Source organism: Dromiciops gliroides, chromosome 1, assembly GCF_019393635.1.
Source record: "Dromiciops gliroides isolate mDroGli1 chromosome 1, mDroGli1.pri, whole genome shotgun sequence".
Classification (NCBI taxonomy): domain Eukaryota; kingdom Metazoa; phylum Chordata; class Mammalia; order Microbiotheria; family Microbiotheriidae; genus Dromiciops; species Dromiciops gliroides.
Window position 1 is genome coordinate 396,382,603 of NC_057861.1, and position 19,230 is coordinate 396,401,832.

The 19,230-nt window shown below is 39.7% G+C and overlaps 1 protein-coding gene across 1 annotated transcript in view; it reads right to left on the reverse strand.

Moving 5' to 3' along the window:
• Nucleotides 1–1,231: 1,231 nt before the first annotated feature.
• The window catches only part of RAB3C (RAB3C, member RAS oncogene family), a 336,699-nt gene continuing 318,700 nt past the window's right edge, over nucleotides 1,232–19,230 (reverse strand). The window contains exon 5 of the mRNA XM_043985980.1: nucleotides 1,232–11,032. Coding sequence (XP_043841915.1) covers nucleotides 10,845–11,032 — 188 coding nt within the window. The 3' untranslated portion in view covers nucleotides 1,232–10,844. The remainder of the gene's footprint in view (nucleotides 11,033–19,230) is intronic.

A 19,230-nucleotide genomic window follows, 5' to 3' on the forward strand; every position in this document is an offset into this window, starting at 1 on the left:
CTTGAAGGTCAGGGGGACAATCTAAGCTGGGGGTAAAACGAAGATGTGTTTTTAAGGTTTACAAAGTGTTTTACATAAATTATCTCAATTGATCCTCAAGTCAACTCTACAAGGTAGGAAACTACAGGTATTATTTTCCATGTTTTACAGATGAGGGAATTAAGATTTAAAAAGGCTAAGCAACTTGTCTATGGTCACATAGCTAGAAGGTACAATGGAAAGATTGTTGGGTCTTTAGTCAGAGGATTTGCATTCAAATCTCAGCTTTGCTTCTTACCACGTAACTCTGGGTAAATACTTTCACTTTTCTAAGATTCAGTTTCCTCATCTGCAAAATGAAAGGGTTGGATTAGATGATCTTTAAAATCCATTCTACTTCTCAGCTCTATTTCTTTTTCTTTTTTTTTTTTTATTTTAGTGAGGCAATTGGGGTTAAGTGACTTGCCTAGGATCACACAGCTAGTAAGTGTTAAGTGTCTGAGGTCGGATTTGAACTCAGGTACTCCTGACTTCAGGGCCGGTGCTCTATCCACTGTGCCACCTAGCTGCCCCCTCTCAGATCTATTTCTTAAATGTCAGATATAGGTTTCCTCTGACTTGTTCTCATCATTCTACGAGCTTTTGGGAAAGTGCTCAATAAGGCACTAATATTAGAGTCTAGGGAGAGCCTGCCCATCTACTTATCAGTGAATCGGGCCATCTATATATCCTTTTACCCAGTGCCGTTTGTGTGTGTGTATGTGTGTGTGTGTGTGTGTGTGTAAGGATGATTGTGGAGGGAGAGGACATGGTTGTGAGCACTGCTGTGTAAATGAGTGTCAAGATGAAGTATCAGAACCAATCTTTGACTTCTGTGGCCCTATGTAGACACAGGTTCACAATGGCAGACCTGATTGGATGCTATTATCAGCTGGGGACTTGGAAGCTCTGAAACACAGGGCTTTCTGAGAGGAGCAAATTGTCTATACAAAGTTGCTGTTATGAGATGTCACATCAAGATAATGGTGGGATTTGCCACCCTGCCTACACCCCCTCTTTTGTTTCCCTTATGTTCCTCATCTCAAATTTTTTTTCTATTTCTACCTCTGACCCCAGACCCCTTTTGAGCTTCAGTGGTGTGTGCAAGGCTGGAGGAAGATGGTGACAGGAAGTACCACTTCCTTTCTGGAGCTGAAGCCTATAAAATGGCCATGTGAAGGGGAAAAAAAAGCAATTGACCAAGACTAGAAAGTTCAGGAATATAGTCTCTTGGATATTTATTGTCATCTCCAAAAAATAAAATAAATTCAATGAACAAAAGACACTTTGTTCTACAGAATTCACAAACAAACTGAATACCCAATGTAGCACACACAGTTTTTACAGAACTAATTTCAACAAAGAATTAAAACTCCACATGTGAAGAAATCTCATTGATTTACATCCGGACAAGAATTCCTGTGGACATAAGAAGAGCCATGACATCTGCTACTCAGCAGTGTGTTTAAACTCACAATTTAAAATCACAATCACTATATGGCAGTAGTAAGAGTTGGATCACAACCACCACACAGATGTATTAGAAGTGAGTAGTTTAATATTTTCTTAAAAACAATTCAGTAAAATCCATCTTTGACAAAAACAAAGTGCTGTAAAAGGAGCCATTTGGTCTTAGCCTACCCCATTTCCCCATTTCATAAGTCATACAGCATTATAGTCAAACAGTGGCTACCACCATTTGCTGGTCTAAGTGATATTACCTTGGATCTCTTGGATAGTTGCAAAATAGCAAGGGAGGAAAGCCATTTGCACCCATGCTTAAAGACTTGTTTGGAAGCTAAAAATATTTTCTGCCAGACACTGGGTTTACCTTGTATACAAGAATGGGAAGATTTCCTCCCTATCAAATTCACTGGGTCAACTGAGACAGTTAAACTGGATAGATAATCCAGAGATTCTTTAGAAAGTCAGCTGGATCACTTCTGTTATAACTGTAAGACTTTTCTCACTTCTCCTACTTAGAACTCTTCTCTCTTTCTCCCTAACCCGACTCATTCAATGGCTGGATCATTCTGCTGTCTGAATGAAGCCTTGCCTGACCATTCCAGCTCTAATAGACTCCCCACTGCCTACAGCATTCAAGGCCTGTAGTAGCTACTATCTTGTATTGTGTGCTAAGTGTCATGTAGCTGTAATTCTTGACTTTCCAACTAAATTGTAAATTTGATGGCCTACACCATATTTTATACTTTGCTTCTCCCCACAATGCTGGGTACTGTGCTTAACAAGTAGTAGGTGCTGAATAAATTCATGTAGCCTATTAAGGTCCTTGTCTGCATCTTTAAAATAATACCCTGTCTATTCCTAAGATTTTCTACCACTTTTTTTGCAGGGATGGGGTTGGGGGTTGAGGTGGGATACAAGTCTCCTAATATCTCTTCTTTTGTATACAGCTACTTTATTCAGTGAAGTTAAGGATTAGGTACAAAAAGGAACCATTTCACATGGATTTGGGTAATGCCTGGGATTGGCCAACATGGTTTTAATTTCAATTTAGTACCTTCAGATTGCCATTTAATGACAAATGTCAGGGAAAACACCAGGTGTAATTGTTTAGTGATGCCTATGGATCAAAAGCAAACCACCTTAGCCTGTAATAATTTCAACATAACATAGAAAATTTACTATTGCCTTGAAGAATATAAGATACCATTTTTTGGAAGGGGGTCTGGATCTGCTATTTTATCCATGTGAGAAACTCCTAATGTGGAAGTTCCCTCCATGGATACAGAATACCCATTTGTCTGCAACTTATAGTCTTAGAAAGTTGAGTGGGCCACTGAGAGCCAGTGAGCTGCCCAGGATTATCCAGTTAGCATGAATCAGAAGTAGGACTTGAACTCAGGTCTTCCTGACCCTGAGACTACTCTATTCATTACACCACACTGCTTTTAATGGGCCTTACTAAATTGACTAGTAGAGACACTGCACAAAATTCTAATGATTTATTTGTTTCTTAGGAAGTAAGAGTTTAAGGTGATTGGTCTACTTTGAATCTGTACTCCAGGTAACTAAATTATAGTCATTTAGTTACTTTGTGAGTGAATTATTTGTAAACAGAGTGGCCAGAAGCTGAGAAGTTAGGTGAGATATGGAGAATAGAAGGTGAATGTTTGAGCTGGGATTGTGGTTACTGACCACCTTCCAAAATGGTTTAAAGATGCTCTGAGTCTCAATATTCATTAGTGTGGACAATGGAAGTGATTATACCCTATTAGACAAAACCATCTAAGAAAATGCTCTGTCCATGGTTCCTAGGGCTTAAATATGGGGGGAACCCCCCAATACAAAATAATTGTAACAGTAAAAAGTAAAATAATCATAAAATTAAAAATTCTTAGGAGACAAAATTTGTCACCAGTTATGAAGAGACCAAGTTTCTCCCTCTCCTAAGAGCAATATTGAATTTTTTGTGGGTCACCAGAGTTAGTATTTATCAATAATTTGCATCATGCAACCAGAAACTAAAGGAAAGCTTTGGACTTAAGGGGAAAACACTTCATAACTACTACTCTTCCTCCCCCCCCCAAAAAAAACCCTACTCAAAAGTAGCCCTTACTGTCATTCTGTTTGGAAAAGAACACCCACAAATGTAAAAGATCAAACTGATGTGCACCTGGGAGAGTTTTGCCTTCTATAGGAAATATCTTTGAGGTTAGGCATGGAAGAGTCTCACACAACACCAATAAAAGTATTTTCTGTATAAAACACATCACTAGACATATATAACTACAATAAATCTTTTGAATCAGTCACACAATCAGCAATCACATCCCATTCATTCATCAGAATTCATCCTTTCACACTAGTTTATATACACTGAGTAAGTCATTAAATATTGCACTTATTGGCCCATGAACCCTCAATTTAGAGGTGTTGAAAAATAGAAAACAAGTTTATTTTTATAACATATTTCATGCAACATTTAAGACACTTCAGTTCCACAAACACCATTAAATAGTTGCACATTCTGACAGTCCAAAAAGTAGCACATCACATCTGACAACAATATATTAACTGGAATTATAGAACAAACAGTTTTCATTCCGCTTTCATTCACAGGACCGGGGGACTACCTGTGGCAAGCCATTCAGTGAAACGGCAAGTGATTACCATATTTTGTTTTCATGACGTGAAAACTGCTAGACAACATTAGGACACATTCTCTCCTCTGAAATGCCAGGTATCTGCATGCGAACCGTAGACCATCTGCTCATGCTGTCTCTAAGAGCAGCATTCCTAGGGTCTGTGGACTTGACCCAAGTGGATCCCAGCTTGACAAAAATCAGTAAATGAGAAGTTTGGGGAGGGGTGGGGGAAGAGGACTACAACTAACTGAATAACCAACAGTAATGGAAAGGAAGGATTAAATTAAATGCACAGAATAGCCCTCAAATTCATTTCAGCAAGAAATTTCCATGTTTTCTGGAAATGAATAAGTGACAATAAGATGTAAACATGTGAGTTTTGTGCACTGAAAGAAATGTTCTTCTCTTAAAACATAAATTCCTTGAGGGCAGGGACTATCTTTCTTATGTTTTTGTATCCTCACCATCTAGCAGAGTGCTGGCCCATAGTAATTGCTTTTAGGATTGAATTCTTGGCTTGGCTTAACCCTGTGGGGAAAGTAACAAGCCAGTCAAACAACAGAAAGCAGAAAGAGTGAGATGCTTCATCTAGGCATTTTACTAATTGGAGAACCAGAAAAAAAACCACTTGCATTCTTCAGAATGTTACTGGCTTTCCTTGTCTGCCTTCTATGTTTAGTGGGAGTTGGTTATACCCACGTGAAGACTCTGTAATCACAGCAAATCAACCCAGAACTGAGAACCATGGCTGCAGGCCCACATCAGGGTTCTTGCCTCAGACAAGAGTTAGAACTTAAATGAAAACTGACCGGTATTTGCATATTTTAACACGGAAACTAAAGCTGTCCTTCCCTCCCTATTAGAATTAAGCCAGCAACAAGAGGTGAGCAACATTTATCTGCTTCCCTTAAAGAAGAAATTATAGTTGGGAACATACTGGATTTTTTTTTGTGGATTGAGAATAACTTGAAGTTATCCTCTTTATAGACTGCCCTTTATAGAATTAATTCTATTTTTAAGGGGAGTGGTGGTTGAAGAGGAAATCTTTAATTTTTACCAAGGAACAAATCTTTTGATTCTCACCTTGAAACATTTTTTTCCAAAGTTTTCCTGGGAGAACCATCACTTAACAATGAAAGGAAGGTAAGTGGGGTGGGCAGGGTTAGACGAACCCACCAGGCAGAAAGGCATAAAATTGTGTGTGGGGGGGTGGTTCTGAAGCCCGGGATGCCTAGTATGAAGTATTAAAGCCAACTGCTTCCTCTTTTCTCCAATGCCCTAGTCCAATCCTGGGCTATGATTTAGACGGCTACTCAGAAATCTACCTGAAATCAAAATCAGTCTCAATGCTGGAACCAATACCAAAAGCCTGTGCTCACCAGAAACTCCATGCTGCTTTAATCTCTAAACTAAATAAGGTGCAGGTGTTGCAGCTGGATAGGCAGAGCTAAACAAAAACGATCTTTCTGATGGCTTTTGCAATCTAGTTGTTCAAGCCGTATCATACTCTACACTCTAATTGGAGCAGAGCTCCAATAAATAGTCATGCACACAGGAAAGACCTTTCGGATCTAGAAATTTCAACATGCACACACACAATGGGACTTTTTGGTCTATGGGGACTTTTACAATGATTTAAAAATGCAACTTGTATCACAGTTCTATGCATGCGGTTGCTACCTTAGTTTGTTAGGGCTTAGATATCTTTCTAATAAATGGGTACTATAGAGTCACAAAAATGCTACTGGCTTAAGCTCATGTTGCAGCATTTACATGTAGCATAGAATGACTGCATACTATATTATGATCATGCACTAAGACACCTGCCCTGGAATAAAGCACTAGGTAATGAGCAAGGGTTTACTGATGACTACCTCCAGGAGATGCCACTTTATGAAAGTGCATCTTGAAGCATGGAACCCAAGTTGGGTGAGTGGAATGAGCATGAGAAGTGAACTCCATTTACAAAGTGATGTAATAAGTTCCAGATATTTAAATAGGTACCCCCACAACACACATGTATACACAACATGCATACCTACACATACATACATACATACATACACACATACACACACACACACCCCAAGTAAAAGGTAAGGTAATACTCTGACTAAAAGGTCTATGAATTATCTGCATAAAAGTAAAGCATAAAAATATATATTGGTGTATTCAAATTATTGGTCTCCCATGTAATTAGGTGGCAATTTTATAGCTGTTGCATTCCACACGGTCACCACGTGTTAATGCTATCTTTTGTTCACAAGTGAAGGCACATTCAGTTTCCTTTAAAAGTTAAAACCTCAACACTGATGCATATACATAATGATGATGCAGCAAAAAGGAATTCATAGGAAGTGGACCAGTTTTCTGAAAACCTCTTATTCCTAATGCCTTAAAAATCTATCAGGGAAGTAGAGGTTGTTCAGTGAAGGAGCAGTGGCAGCAAGATAAGTCTTTTGGGTAGAGTAGGGAGGTATCAGCTGAGCTGGCTCAAAGTGAGTCTTTTTTTAAAACATCTACAGAAGAGAAGCTTTATTACCATCTTTAAAACTTGAAGAAAATATCTTGTGCACCTTTTGACTCACCCAGGCTTGAACACAACAGTGCCGATACCACCAGACCCGTGGCTATTTGATTAGGTGATTTCATAGATGTCCAATTCTGCATATTCACTAGATCAGTATCCAAGCTCTGGGAAATATATTTCTGAAATACTTGAGTTCTGTCTGTCTCTTTTGGGGGGGTGGGGTGAGGGGAGGGGAGGAGAATTAGGGAAAGTCATTTGTGAAATATGGTCTGACTCATTCCATTGGTGATGACCAGAGAATGAAAGTCAGGATTGAAGTACATAAAAGCAGGAAAAGAATTTAAATTTTTTTAAAAAATTACTGTTTGGCAGTATTGCTCTTTCATAGTTGGGTCTTATCTATTTTATTTTATTTTACTTTTTAGGGCAGGGAGAACAGGTCCAAAAATATCTTTACCTAACAGTACAACAGAAGATGTTTCTGATGAGCTATGAAGTCTTTTCCAATTAAAATTTAAGTTATTTTGCATACATTTTCTCATCTTCATTCTCTCCTGTACAGGTAAAAAAATTGAGGCTTGGGGTAAAGTAATAAATACATGTCTAATGCATCTACATAGGCATAGGGACTAGATGTGTGATTTCATTGGTAAAGGGAATTCCTGGATGTGGAAATTGCCTCTTCCAATGTAGGCTGGCACCTTCTCTGCAACTGGTAGTTTGAGAGAGTTGTCTAGGACACTGAGGAGTTATGTGATTTACTGGGTCACTTAATCAGTATATATCAAGAGGCATGATTTGGACTCAGTTCTTCTGGGCTCCAACATGAGGACTGCTATGACATGCTAGCATCAGTACATATGGCAGGAAGGGAGGGGAGCCAAGGTTGATCCAGAAGCTGTCCACAGCCCCCAAATATACACCTCCCAAGTGACTGTCCTTAATAGTCTCTGATATGACTGTCCCAAAGTTCTCTAACTGAAGTCACCTAAGTTTCTGGCAACTAAGAGACAGATAAAAACACATCAAGTTCTTTCCCCAATTAAGTCCATCAAAGTGGTTAAATAACACTCTCTGGGGTAAAAAGGAGAAAACTAGGTTACAAAACCATGGGGATAGAACACCATACATTACATAAAATGTAGCACTTTGTTTATAGAAACTCAGTCAATTCACTTCAAGCCACTTTCTACATGGGTGGTGTTTGGTTTTAAAGGCTGGCTCTCTGGATGAGATCAGGAGTAAAAGCAAAAAACCAAAACAAACAAAAAAACCCCCATACCCAGCATTTCTTATGTTTTGCAGCTGGCATATGGAAATCTCCCAGTTCAGGGGTGTGCCAACCAGCCCTTGACACTTTCCATTCAACTATAGAAAATGAACCTACCAAGGGATTTAAGTTGCCTAATTGAAGGTGAGAAAGAATAGTTCAGAATCCATCAGAGTTTCTGGAAGTTCACAGATGAATGAAAGTGGGTAGTAATAGTTGTATCTGTAGTAGCAAAGTCAAATGTTCATTAGTAAAGGCTCAGACTGCCCGATATCCTGTGCCTTTAACCTCACACATGTGATGTTTGGCATGGTATAGACATAGGGCCTCTTGCTCCTGACTCCCTGTTCCAAGAGTGAGCTTGTTTCCATTGATAACAGGTATTTTGTTTACAGGGAATGGGACATACAAGAGGGGAAAACTGAACCACTTTCCTTCATAAAATCAGCCACTCAGCAAGCATTGTTGAGGGATTTACTATGAGGATGATGCTGTGAATTTGCTTTCTCATTTTACTGCCCCTCTGAAATGTCTGTCTGTCTAAAATGCCATCTTTAATTCTCTTATGTTTAAGGATAAAAAAGAACATCTTATCTTTGTTATTTCATAGATTGTAAGAGTAATTCAAGGACAGGAACCATTTGTTTTTTCAACTGAATTGTCCAGTAGTATCTAGCAGTCACACACAAATGCAGGTGTTAAGAAGTATTGATTCTGATCTGAGAAACCTGGTCAAGCAGTTGTAAAGCTACCTGTTGAATTCCCAGGCTAGCCTTCTCTTTACCTTGATTTTGGAAGGGTTCAGAAACAATCACTGCTATATAAAACCAGTGATAAGCAAATGTTTTTCCATGATGAAGGAACACCTTGCAGATGGAGACATTACCACCAATTAGGGGAATACTAAACTGCCCATGCAAAAATAGGGAACTAAAACATCTCTCAACTTCAATTCTGGTCATCCATAACCTCTGATTTTCAATTGAATTATAAGACCTACTTCTAGATAACGTGAGTATTTTATGTATTCTGAGCCCATTCAGAAAACAAACAAAATGGTGAATGGTGTTTCTTCTTTCTAAGTTTTTTCTGGTCACCCTCCCCTCAGCCAGCCCCTTAAAATCATGTCAGAGGAAGTGTCTCTGATTTTGAAATTCATATTCTAGGAACGACTCCACATAAAAAGCAAAGAATCATTTCACTCGGTTAAAACCCCACATATCCTAGGTTAATAATCACCTCCTTAGGTGGCAAAACTCCACAAATTGCAAGCTTCCTTAATAGAACTGTCCTCCAAACCCTTAATAAAACTCCTGCCTTCCTGTATCAGTCCCTTGCAGATCCCAGTTGTCAATAAGCTAGCACAATGAGATATGGGATTAATATACTTAACACAGTGGGTACTAAGCCATCAGCATCTATGTCCTCAAAAAATCTGGGGTAGGATGGGATTAGGCATCTAGGCATTTGGCTCCTTTCCCTCCTTCAAAATATTTGTGAAACAATGACTGTGTGCATAGAACTAAGCTCTAGAGAGTATTTTCAAGGTCTTTTAGTTAATTAACACATATTTTTGTTTGTGAAGCTATGAGGGTGGAGGTAAGATGGGGTGCCAACATTCTAAACGTAAAGGCCTCAAAGGCAGAGGGAAGCACTGCTTTCATCTCCCCTTGGAAGCCATGTTTGACCCACTTAAGTAATCTTGAAGGGAAGGCCCAGATGGGTTTTGGAAACCACTTAAAGGTGGCCTCCCCAAGCAAAAATAAACCTCAGAGACAACCACAAAAACACACCAAAAGAAGGGAAAGCAAAGGTTTTCCCAAACGAAAAGACAAAACTCTTACCTCAATCTTTGTGCCCTTGAGTTCTCACTGATCCTACAATCAGAACAGCTTGACCTCAGTGCTGACTGAATGACCCAGGCCCAGGTGAATGGGTTTGTTTCAGATTGGGTGAGGGGGGATGGGAGGGGAAAGAAGGGTAGGTTGGTTTAACCCATTAAAGGTCTCAGCAGTTCACCTTGCCTCAATCAAAATGCTTTCTGCAGATCTATGGAATTCTATAATTATGCCTCCATTTACCCAGTGAGCCAAACATTCAGATTAATGCAGAAAATCACTTGCCATGGTTTAGCCTCATTTTAAGCAAAGGTGGCATGTTCCATTTTGTTATAATAGTAGTTGTTGTTTAACAACAACAAGAAACAAACAGTTATTTAAATCCAATTTTCTGCCAGGTTAACCATAGAACCTCATACAACACCTGAGGGTTATAGAAATAATATTTGTATTTCTTTAGAATCAATATTCTCCTTAGTTTTAATACCAGTGAAAAATGGACACATTGCTTAATATGTAAGCTAACCAGCCCCAATGACTATCTCCTTAATTACCAGTAGTATTTCAGCATTGATTTTCAGTCAAGAGGAAAGCAAACACAACATAGAAGCTTTGTTTCCTTCTTTCCTACTCCCTTTCCCCTTCTCCCTTTCCCCCCTCCTCTCCACCCCAGGATACCCTATTATTGCCCCACAGAATGATCACAAGCAGCATAATTTAAATTTGATGAATCAATTAGAAGTTGCAGTAAAATTATAGTCTGAGGTCATGGCACCAACTGAATTTGGAATAATCTTTAAAAAATAAAAAGTAAAAACAAACAAACTCAGAAGACGAACAACTATTCACATGCAGATATCTGTGGTTGATAAATGGATAATCCTTACAAATTTAAGATCACATATTTGCCATATATTGACAGGAAATTTCCAAAGAGCTGTATGCACATATCACCCATTGACATCAAAGACTTCCCTCAAATAAATTAATAGACAGCATAAATAAAGGCTAATAGACAATTTATGGATGCTCTTTGTTGGCAATAGAACGCACTAGAGCTGCCTTGGCCAGCAGCTCCATTAACAGCCACAGTTGGGCTGCTGTGGTGGTGGGGATTCTTTGAGTCTTGTATTCTGTTTTCCAGCAGCAATGGCAGAATCTGTCTCCAAACTCTCTGACATTTTGTCACAGATGATATCCACAAGCCGCTCAAATGTCTGCTTGACATTTATGTTGTCCTTGGCACTTGTTTCAAAAAATTCAAACCCTGGAGGAGAAATACAGAAATACAACAGGATCATTGCACATGTCTGGACTGGACCACAGTTCAGGCTCTCTTCACCCCACTTTTCCCTTCCAACCCCAAGCTCCACGCCCTCAGGCTAAACTAACTTCATTGGCTGGCTTTTCAAGGGGTAGAGTGAACTAAAGAAGAGGTGTCATATGTCTGAATGCATTCAGACTGCTTGTAAAAAGTAAAATGCTAAGTGGAAAGCTTATATAACCATTTATGCTAAAGGCAATGAATGACAATTAGAACTCTCTTGCCATTTCTTTGAAAAGTTTTATTAAAAAATAAAAAACATGGGGGCAGCTAGGTGACACAGTGGAAAAAGCATCAACCCTGGATTCAGGAAGATCTGAGTTCAAATTTGACCTCAGACACTTGATACTTACTAGCTGTGAGACCCTGGGCAAGTCACTTAACCCCCATTGCCCCACCCAAACCAAACAAACAAACAAACAAAAAAACCAAACCAACCCAAACCAACAACAACAAAAAAACAAAACAAAACTATGATCATCTTTGAAGGCTGTTTCCTAGACTCCTCTTCCCTTCTCTTTCTCCCCCCACAGCATCCCCTTCCTTAAACTAGGACTATGACTAGGATCCTGGGCATTTTGGACTTTTCTCATAGGTTGCCTTTGACAACCCTCATCTGCTTTGATTTAGAATGTCTTGCTCTTTGTTTTTCTCTGGTACCATCAAATGATGAGAGTTCTCCTGACCTAACTCTTGCTTAAGTGTTTGTTCCATGTTGCTATTCTCAGCTCTCATATCCAGCAGATGCCCATTTTAATATTAACCTCAGGTAATAGTAACAACAATTGAAATCTATACAGAGTTTGCAAGCACTTAATAGACATTATCTCCTTTGGATCTTACAACACCCCTATGAGGTATAGGTGTTATTATAACCATTTTAGAGATATGAAAGGGAAACTCACAGATCCTCAATAGTGGCTAGCATTTGTATAATACTTTAAGTTTACAAAGTGCTTTACATATGCTAATTCATTTGATCCTCACAACATCCCAGAGAGGTAGGTGCTATTATTACTCTCATTTTATGGATGAGGAAATGAAAGATCAAATGACTTGCCCAGTCACAAAGCTATTAAGTGTCTGGGGGCAGAGCTTTCTGACTCCAAATTCAGCATTCTATCCATTCTGACAGATTGGACAAACTCTATTATCCAAGAATGAGAATCAGGGGCACACCTCAGAATAAGTGGAACCCATGTCTACTATGTCATTGTGACAAAGTACCTGCCACCTTCTTCACAACCCATATAATATGTAAATCAACAGCTAGGTGGACACCAGATGGCACCACTAGTCATAGAATCACCTTCCAGAGTTTGGACTCCAGCGAATTGTCTAGGGGCAGTGGGGCACCAGCCCTGATGTGCGTACCTATGCCCTAGTGCTTATTTTTCCAGTCACTGAAGTCAAACAATGGGTGGTGTTTTGCATATGCCTGGGAAGAAGCTTGACATCGATTTTGCTGGAGCTGCAGCTGATAATCTCACAGCTCCGATGCTTCACTGTACCTGTGTAGAAACAGATTTGGCAAGTTGCCCTGTATACAACCCTCCTAGTCTATTGTGTTTGGATTCTGCTTCTGTTGGCTAAGCTTACAACTCAGTTGCCATGGCAACCTTCTCACTAGAACAGTCAGAGATTGCTCTGGTCCAGTCAGGGGGTGCTGATTTAGGATGTTTGGGAGTGAATACAAAACTGCTATTCTAATCTGTTCTGGATTTCACACTCTATAAATCTGTCTAGTCACATCTGGCCCATCTCAGAGAAGCTGAGATTCAAAATGATTAACTCTCGTGACCATATTTCTCTGTCTGGAGGCCAAAATCACTAAGTAAAGGTACATTCAGTTTTACCTTCAGAACAAACCCCATTTTATTAGACAGGTATGAGAGGCAGTATGGGACAGTAAAGTACTAGAATTAGTGATAGAAGCTCTGCGAGATTAAGTGACTTGCTCCACGTCCTACAGGTTTTAAGTAGAAAAGCTAAGATTCTCTGACTCTCTGACTTCAAATCCAAGGTCATTTCTATTCTATGTGGAAGACCTGCATTTGAACCCTGACTGTGTCACTGCTCATTAGCTGTATGACTATCTTTGATGCTCAAGTTCTTTTTATCTATAAAATAGGCCTACAATGATGCCTTCTCTATTGACATCAAAGGGTCACTGAGAGAATCAAATGAGATGGCTGTGAAAGAGCATGACGAGGAGTCATATAGTTGGAAGCTGTATTATTTTCTGAGATGGCATTGCAAAACAGAGAAAAGCATTTCTCAAGAGTTGTCACATTCACTGAGCAATCCATTTCAGAAGCTCCATATTTAATCAGGCAAGGACCCTCATTCCGTATTTCATGGGTCATGGATGTATTTTATTGTTGGGGTCCAAGTAAGTGTTTGCAGAATCTGGTCTGCAGCAACTGTCAGAAGAGGCAGATTTTTTAAAATCAGGAGGTTCGGATAAGTGACATTTCTAAGTACGACAGACACACCCTCCTTCTAATTAGTAGTAACTGGCATGCAGGCTATTCTGCAGTGGGAATTTCTGGACCCCTGTTGCCAAGTTATAAGCCTCAGAGGAAATGATTTCAATTGACCCAAATGTCAAAAGTCACTAAGAAGACAGACACCTAGTGTTCAGCTTTTTTTCTCTGAGTGTCTGTTTTGGTTGTGGTGAATTTCAAATATATTAGAGGAAACTGCCATTTAACCAGAAAAATTGAGGAATAGGACATTCTGTTTAACTGGATATTCTGAGCTGCTAAATACAGGTCACAGATTTCAGATAAATGAATTACAGTAAAATACATGACAATGAAATCATATTAGATGCAATTTAATCATCTGATTTAGAAGGCAATGTAAAATTAATATGAACATCAATCAGCATAGCTAAAACTAGGAACTGTTGTACCTGGGGCTAGTAACACAGAGAAGCATCTTCTGTGGACCAGAAGTGGGAGAAAGGGGCAAGATATCATCCAAGATAGGAGTCACAGATACCTTAGGACATCAGCACGAGGTTCCCTTAGAGAGAGAGGAGCAGGAAGGGGAAAAACTCATCCTAGTGCACTGCATTTTAACTTTTTAAAAAATAAGGACATTTTACACATTTTAAGTTTTCTGTTTTAATACATTTTTTTTGGATAACTGTTGCCATTTGTGTATTGCCAATGCCCTCTATATTCAGCAAAATTCAGCACCCTGGGCAGAGTACAGATTTCAGTGCCCTAGTTATTGCATGGTCAGTTCCTACTGCTGAAGATGTAAAAAGTGTAGGAAATTAGGCAGATACTGCCATCCTACTCATTGCTATCTGTTTAGTTCTTCTTGGCCTCTCCTGTAGAAAAAAAAATCCAGATTTTGTATAGATCCCGTATAGGAGTAGTGACTTCCCCCTTTATAATGTCAGCATTAATCTGGACACACTTTAATTCCATGCCCCCACAGCAACTCCATCTAGATTAGAGGCTTAAACTCAGAGTGAAAAATTCCTGAGCGGAACGGGATATAATTAATTATATAACTGTTATATAATGAAATATAATTGGGAAATTTTAAACAAAATAAGTAAAACTACAATATAGCATAGGTAACGTTAATTGTGGTTTTCTAAGTCAACATATGGCTCATTTCTATTTGAGTTAGACATCTTTCTAGAAAATGAGCACCTTCATGAAGCTGTTTAAAACATATAGCAACATCTTTTCTTATTCATGTACATCCGTGGAATTATTGAAAAAAAAAACCACATATCTTTATGGTTACTAAGATACTAGGGTCTTAGGGCAGCTACCTCATTTATAAAATGAAGAGGAATGTGGAAGTTATTTCATAAAATCATAGATTTAGAACTCAAAGGGCCCTTAGAGACCCTCTATTTTAATCTCATTATTTTACACATAAGATAACTGAGGTCAAATGAGGTTAAATGCAGGTGGAAAGGTGGTAACTATGGTGTCCAACCCCAGGTGCTCTTGTACCAATCTGTTCCTAGCATTTTATCAGAGCATTTGAAGAATACTTAATAATCTTGAGATCCCCATATATATATATATATATATATATATATATATATATATGTACACAAAAGCTATAGTGGCAAAAGTCAGAAATTTATAAGGTTTTTAAGTCAGCAAGTCAGTTAACATTGCCTGGCCTCATTTTCCTTATCTGTAAAATGGGGAAAAATCAGAGCATCTACCTCCTAGGATTGTTATGAGGAAAAATTTACATAATCCTTTTAATGTGCTTTGAAAATCTTAACATTTTATATAAATGCTACTAGCTATGATTGGTCTCAGCCAGGTCAAGTGAGTAGCCCAAGGCCACAGATGTTCATCAAGCCCAGAAAACTGAGAGTAGATCTAAATTAGAACTGCTGTTGATGAGTTTTCTTGGCTGGTCCCCAGCCTATGCCAGATGTTTCTTATAATATGTCCTTTGGTATTGACAGTTTTAGCATGAATATTTGCATTTTCCATTAAGGCTAGAAACTCTCTCTATTCACTAGGACACACAATAGACAATTATTTCTCATGCTTTCCTTCCCAGACCCTCTGTGATTTCATTCTGGCTCCCCTCAGATAGTCCCCTTCCCATCCCTTCATGGTTAGAGCATTTCAGTAGGTGGGCCTGGAGCTCTTACACTTCCCAAATGGCCCTTGGAGGTCTGCCAGAGAGGCTCTGTCATTGGTCTCCCACTTCACTTTCACTGGATGTTTGGCTCTCAGCACAGAATCAAGGGACTCAATCTCCATGTAAAAATGTGTCAGCTGCCCCCGGGATCAAAGGAGAGAAGCATAACAGCAGAACCATAAAGGCCACTCTTTATCCTCTGCAAGCAACCGGTATAATTCAGTAGGGCCTGCAGTGGCAGGACAGGCTGGATTTAATCATGATGCATGATAAAAGCTAACGTTACATGAGCATAAGGAATGACATAAACCCAAGACTCCTGAATTCACAGGGTTAGAAGGGATCATGAGAAATTATCCAGCTCATCCCTCTGTCTTTAGCAAGGCCTATGTGTACCTGTGCAGAGAACAATTTGTGTTGTCTTTTAAGACCTCAAAGAAGATGAGTCCATTTGTTTTCTGAGGCTCTATTAGCTAATATCCTTCATTCTCAGGGAAATTCATGCCTATGACATTACAGGCAACTTAGTGATATGGCAGATGGAGAAAGGAAGTTCTTTTTTAGGGGGTCAGGGCAATGAGGGGTAAGTGACTTGCCCAGGGTCACACAGCTAGTTAGTGTCAAGTGTCTGAGGCTGGATTTGAACTCAGGTCCTCCTGAATCCAGGGCTGGTGCTTTATCCACTACGCCACTGAGCAGCCCTGAAAGAAAGTTCTAAACGCAAATCCTGCCATAGACCTTTATAAGCTGCATGACCCTGGGCAAGTCATTGAACCCTCCTAGACACAAGTGTCTAAATCCTTGATCCTATAACCTCTCATGCTGCAGCATAAGATTAGATTGTGAGATCCTTGAGGGCAAATACTCTTTTGCCTCTTTGCATCCCCAGCACTTAATGCCATACCTGGCACATAATAGATGCTTAATAAAAGTTTATTAAATGACTGACTGGCATAAGTCCAGTACATCTTGTTCAGCTTTAATGGAGATGAAGAACAGCTAGTCACCCAATTCATTCAACATGCATTTGTTGAGCACTTACTATGGATAGAACACTGTTTTAGGTGCTGGAGAGGTGACAAATATGAATAAGGGAGATTTGTTGTTGTCATTTTTCAGTCATTTCTGACTCTCTGTGACCCCATTTGGGGTTTTCTTGGCAAAGATATTGCAGTGGTTTGCCATTTCCTTCTCCAGCTCATTTGACAGATGAGGAAATAGAAGCAAACAAGGTTAAATGACTTGCCCAGGGTCACACAGCTAGTAAGTATCTGAGGCCAGATTTGAACTTAGGAAGATGAGTCTTCCTGATTCTAGGTCAGGTACTCTATCCACTTTTCCATCTAACTACCCTTTGGATAAAGCAGAGACACTGTTTTGGGGTGGGTTTTTTTGGATTTTGGGGGGGCACAGTAATGAGGGTTAAGTGACTTGCCCAGGGTCACACAGCTAGTAAGTGTCAAGTGTCTGAGGCCAGATTTGAACTCAGGTCCTCCTGAATCCAGGGCCGGTGCTTTAACCATGCGCCACCTAGCTACCCTGAGAGACACTGTCTTTAAGGAGATTACAGAGGAACTTTGGTGACATAGTAGATATAGTTCTGACCTAGAATCAGGAAGACCTAAGTTCAAATTTGGCCTCAGACACTTACCAGCAGTGTGACCTTAGACTGCCTCAGTTTTCTTAACTCTAAAGCAGAACCTACCTACCTCCCAAGGTTGTTGTGAGGATCAAATGAGATAATATTTATAAAGATCTGAGCACAGTGCCCAGCACATAATTGATGCCTAAAAAGCTCTCTCTCTCTCTCCTTCCCTCCTTCCTTCCTTCCATCCTCACTCCCTCCTTCCTTATTTCTGTTAAGCACTCTAGCATTCACTGGAGAACTCTTGGCTCATAGGGGACCTATGTAGCTATGTCTCTCAGTAGACCTTTATCAGGAAATGCCACTTCATTCCCCACCAACACCTTTTTAAGAATTACATATCTTTCTGTTGCTGATTGAAGGACACCCTAAATGCCAATATAAGTTCATGCAATTCACCACCTATTTCAGGAGGAGATGACACTATAATGGGCCCAACTTGACCTTGAAAGAGTCATCCTTTTTTTTGTTGGAGGAAAAGAGCTAAGAAAAGTCATGGTGTGATAGAAAATACTCTGTAATATATTAAAAACACACATATACACAGAAAACAAAAGCCTATTAAACAGCCTTGAATGTGTGTACCCAAGCTCCCCAAAACATATGAAATATATGATACTTTTAGATTCTAGGATAGCTTCCTAGACTCCTATCTTCCTGTTGTTATCCATTAAATATGCAGCATAGGAAAAGAGTCTTTCCTCTTCTGAGAGACATCTGGGACAGAGCCTAGAGATGCCCAAGCAGCAGGACAGGCTCTAGCTCAGTGTGTCCAAGACTGGGATGACTGCCCAGAGACAGGCACTTAAATAAGTAGAATAGCAAGGATTTTATCCCCATTGACTGGAGGAGAGCCAAGAAACTGCTCTGTAAAAGGGCAGGATCTTGGCAGCAGGCCTTGGGCTATCCAAAAGATCAAAGACTTTCATGCATTGGAAGGACCAAGTCTGGCTTGGGCTGGCAGCATCTCTCTTTCCTCCCTTCTGTCACTGGTCTGAAATGGGTCTTTATGGAAGCCTGACTTGTCCTAAACAACATGGAAAGGGGATTTTTAGGCTCAACATCATCAATACAATGAACTTCATGTCTGGGAGAAGTTTCACCTTCCTCTATTGGATATAGAAGGAAGAAGGGTCTCCAGTGCTTTCTGCTATGATAGTTAGATGCATGGATGATCACTCCTCTTTACTTGTAGGGTGGGGTAAAGTAGAAGTGGAAAGTGCATCCCAGATAGTACCCGGGTGTTCTTACTGGTTTTTCCCACTCTGCTCCTGCCTGTTCCACCCTGACAACCATTTCTTGCCCAGTTTTCCCCTCCTGAAATTTATATTTCTGTCAACTGTACCATCATTTTCTTAGTCATTCACACTCTAAACCTTAGAATCATTATTTCGTTTTCTCCTAAGATTCTCTGACACTTCTGTCGTCACGTTTCTCACTTTCTTTCCTTTCCATTCTTACTATCTCCTCCTTAGTTCCTTAGTTTAGGTTCTTATCACCTCATTCCCAGTCTAATAAAGTAATCTCATAAGAGTTCCTGCCTTCTGTTTTTCTCCTAACATCCAATATATTCTGCATAAATGCTTCCAGAATAATCTTCCTAAAATATCATTTTCATCATGCCAATTCATGATTATGAAAAAAACCCTTTAAAGGCTCCACATTGTCCTCAGCCTAGCCTTCAAGGTGCTCTATTCCTTGCCTCAAATGACCCCTCTGGCCTTGTCTGCCACCACTTCCCAAATGAACTCTCTGCTCTAGGCGAGGTTGTTTATTCACTGTTCCTAAAAAATTGCTGGGTTGTTCCTGCCTTTGTGAATCTGCTCATACTGCTCCTCCCACAGGTAATGGCCTC